The sequence below is a fragment of the Dendrobium catenatum genome, unplaced genomic scaffold (assembly GCF_001605985.2).
Source record: "Dendrobium catenatum unplaced genomic scaffold, ASM160598v2 fragScaff_scaffold_315, whole genome shotgun sequence".
In the NCBI taxonomy this organism is placed as follows: domain Eukaryota; kingdom Viridiplantae; phylum Streptophyta; class Magnoliopsida; order Asparagales; family Orchidaceae; genus Dendrobium; species Dendrobium catenatum.
This window is the reverse complement of record NW_021318777.1, coordinates 369,491-373,276: the sequence shown is the minus strand read 5'-3', so window position 1 is coordinate 373,276 and position 3,786 is coordinate 369,491. Positions and strand designations below refer to the sequence as shown.

The window sequence follows — 3,786 nt, the reverse complement described above, 5'->3', positions numbered from 1 at the left end:
ATTTTGTTGAACTAAAAATATTTGTACTAGAAATCTATTTTGAAAAACAGCAAAAAAATTATCCCAAACCTTAGAGTAAGATTGATTGTTAGAACTAAGGCAATTTATTTACTTATAGGTTTTATTTGGGACAGCTTTCTTATTAATTTTTAAAACATTTTTTAATATAAAAATTTCTAATTAAAAAAATTTTGTACTAAAAAAATATTTTAGAATATCTTAAACGAAGCTTTAATGTTGAACAAAATCAAACATGATTCATTTTCAATTACTTAAAAAGAAGATAATTAGGTTTTTTTGGTTAATTTTCTTTTCAGGATTTGCACAATTTAGCCTTTGAAAACTGAAATGTTGGCAAAATATCACTCAATAGTTTAATCGAAGGACTATTGGTAACTAAGGAGGCACGATTGGACTATATGACTAGAGCCTATTGTTGAAGCTATTTGCAGCAGCAGCAGCGGCAACCTGTGAAGAAACTCAAAACAGAGGAAACAAGGAATTAATAAAGCTTGAAAGAAGTTAATGGAGCAGTAAACAGAATAGTTGAGCCATCTTATGCATAGGTTAACTAACATATCATATATCCTTATCAGTCCCCCTCAAGCTAACAATAGCTGGCTATATTGTTAACTTGTTACGGAGTTGAGAGTAACGAGTAGCACTGAGAGCCTTGGTGAAAAGGTTGGCCGATTGATCTTGAGAGCAGATGTGATGCACAGTAATATGTTGTGATTGAATGCAGTCCCAGACGAAGTGAAAATCAATTTCTACGTGCTTAGTTCTTGCATGAAAGATTAGGTTATTGGTCAAGGCAAGTGCAGAAACATTGTCACAATAAAGCTAAGTTGGTTCAATTGAGGGAATCTAGAATTCAGTCAATAGCCGTCTAAGCCAAATAATATCACAGGCTGCGGTTGAAAGAGCTCTATACTGAGCTGTCGTTGATGATCTAGGGACTGAAGTTTGCTTCTTAATTGTCCAAGAGATGAGGATGGTGCCAAGGAAAGCACAATAGCCTGTGATAGATTGACGATCAATCTGATCTATTGCCCAATTCAATTCAGCAAAGCCTATCAAAATAAGGCTGGAAGAAGTAATGGGCAAACCGAGAGATAGTGTGCCTTTAACATAACGCAAAATGATTTTTAAGTAGTTGAAAACGAGAATGCAGTGGATTGTGCATGTGTTTACCGAGAAAATTATCTGCATATAAGAGATCAAGCCGAGTAAACGTCAAGTATTGTAGAGATCCTACAAGTTGCCGGTAGTGTTTGGGACGATCATATGAAGGCTCATTCGGATATGTTGCGGAGAATTTAGTGGGAAGAGGAGTGAGCACAAGCTTGCAATCAGACATAGCTGCTTTGTGCAAAATTTCACTACAAAATCCAACATTAGCCATCAAAAGAAGAATATAAAACACAAATTAGATGATGAAAGCATTTTGAATGAAACCACAAGTTACACACGAACATAGCCGGACTAAGCATGCTCACACGAGCACAAGCTTGGGTAGGGGTGTCAATTTTTGACACGACACGAAACACGACCCGAACCCGACCCGGAAAAATCCGGGTTCGGGTCAACCCAAACCCGAAACGGGTCGGGTTCGGGTCCAGAAACCTGACCCGTTTTTAAAAACGGGTCGGGTTCGGGTTGACCCGAATGTGAAAAGTATTCAAGAAAGAGAAGACGGAAGAGACAAAAGCAGGAAAACAGAGAAAATGGAATTGTATTGATTCAATTGTAAAATGTACAGGTACAATGTATATAAAGAAGTATAATGGCAATAGTGTAAAAACAAATCTAAGTTATAAGTGGCTGTTAGTCTAATATCCTCCCTCAAATTAAGCATGCGGTGGACGGATGCTTAATTTGTGTCGAAGTTCCGTAAACCGAGAGCTCGTGAAAGGCTTTGTCAAGATGTCGGCGATTTGATCATTTGAGGAAATGTGTACGAGCCGAATTTCCTTTGAGTCGAGATGCTGTCGGATGAAGTGATAATCGATTTCAATGTGTTTTGTCCGCGCGTGAAATACCGGATTTTGGGCAATGGCTATGGCCGAGGTGTTGTCACAGTAAATGAGTGTAGGCGACTGTTGTGGGATGCCCAATTCCTGAGCAAGGCGGCGTAACCATAGGACATCGGATAGGCCGGCGGAGAGGGCACGGTATTCTGCCTCGGTGGAGGATTTTGCAACGGTTGCCTGCTTTTTGACGGTCCAGGAGATCAAATTTGGACCCAGGAAGGAGCAGTAGCCGGAGACTGACTTCCGGTCGGAGGTATCGGAGGCCCAATCAGCATCTGTATAGGTCCTTAGTTCGAGTGGGCCGTTGGTGATCGGCAACCCGTAAGTGATTGTACCTTTGATGTAGCGGAGTAGGCGCTTGAGAGCTTGAAAATCAGCATCTGTTGGTTGCTGCATGTGTTGGCAGATGACGTTGGTGGCGAATGCAATGTCCGGTCGTGTGACGGAGAGGTACTGTAAGGAGCCGGCTAATTTACGATAGAGTGTTGGATCATGAAACAGTGGGCTCTCCGCGAGACCATGTTTGGACGGAATGGCTATCGGCGTGGGGGCTGGTTTACACTCATCATATCCTGCATCATGAAGGATCTTTGTAGCGTAGTGTTGTTGAGTTAGGAAGTAACCAGTTGTGGATTGAAGTACCTGTATGCCCAGAAAGAGCGATATTTGACCGAGTTGTTTGAGTGCGAACTGGGCTTGAAGCTGGCCGAGGAGATGCTTGATCGTTCTGTCGTCGTTACCTGTAACAAGGAAGTCATCCACATAGATTAGAAAGTAGATTTGAATTTGAGCTTTTTGAAAGATTAGAAGGGAAGGATCGGAACGACTGAACCCGAATCCGTAAGCTTGAAGGAACGTTGTGAGTTTGTTGAACCATTGGCGCGGAGCTTGCTTAAGCCCGTAGAGTGACTTGTGTAGCTTGCACACGGCGTCGGGATTGGATTTGTCGGTGAACCCAGGCGGTTGTCTCATGTATATGTCGTCATGTAGATCTCCGTGTAAGAATGCATTGGACACGTCTAGCTGATAGATGGGCCATTGACGATTGACGGCGACGGTGAGAAGGAGACGTATCGTCGGCATTTTGGCGACGGGGCTGAAAGTTTCGGTGTAATTGATGCCGTATTGCTGATTGTAGCCAAGTGCGACGAGACGAGCCTTGTACCGATCCACCTGACCGTTGGGTAGTAGCTTAGTTTTGAATGTCCACTTGCATCCAAGAATGGGCTTGTTCGCTGGTTTAGGAACTAGTGACCAAGTATTTTGTTTTGTAAGGGCCATTATCTCGTTTTGCATAGCGAGATTCCAATGATCTGTTTTTGAGGCCTGATTGTATGTGGTAGGAGTTGCAGCCGGAGAAGAGTGAGCCAGAAGAGTGAATATTTGCTTGGGTTTAGTTATGCCATCCTTTAGGCGAGTTTGCATAGGATGAGTGTGGGTGTTCGGAATGTGTGGCGGGCTGTGTTGAGGTGAGGGAGTGGGAAAATTTTGAGGGAAGGGACTAGAGATGGTCTCGGTTGAGGATGTGAAGTGAGCCGGGGTCATAGAATTGGATGGTGTGGTGACGGCTGGGAAGGTAACGGTAGAGGTGGGTGTGAGGAGAAGTGGTGAGAAGACATTGGGCTTTGGTGAAGTTGGATTTGCGTCGGCCGAGGACATGGTTTTGAAGGGAAATGTGTTTTCATAGAAGACTACGTGTCGAGAGACATACGTGCGACCAGTTCGGAAGTCATGACACTTGTATCCTTTATGA

The 3,786-nt window shown here is 43.1% G+C and overlaps 1 protein-coding gene across 1 annotated transcript; it reads right to left on the bottom strand.

Moving 5' to 3' along the window:
• Positions 1 to 867: 867 nt before the first annotated feature.
• Positions 868 to 1,360, bottom strand: LOC110103604 (uncharacterized mitochondrial protein AtMg00810-like). The gene is made up of 2 exons (XM_020832390.1): positions 1,195 to 1,360; positions 868 to 1,124 (listed from the first exon to the last, which is right to left on the bottom strand). Exons 1-2 carry the CDS (start codon positions 1,358 to 1,360, stop codon positions 868 to 870), a joined length of 423 nt encoding a protein of 140 aa, XP_020688049.1.
• Positions 1,361 to 3,786: the final 2,426 nt, after the last annotated feature.

Coding starts and splice junctions, on each gene's coding strand:
- LOC110103604 (XM_020832390.1), bottom strand. CDS start 1,360: ATGTCTGATTGCAAGCTTGTGCTCACTCCTCTTCCCACTAAATTCTCC. Junction 1,125..1,194: donor ATATGCAGATAATTTTCTCG/GTAAACACATGC, acceptor GTTATGTTAAAG/GCACACTATCTCTCGGTTTG.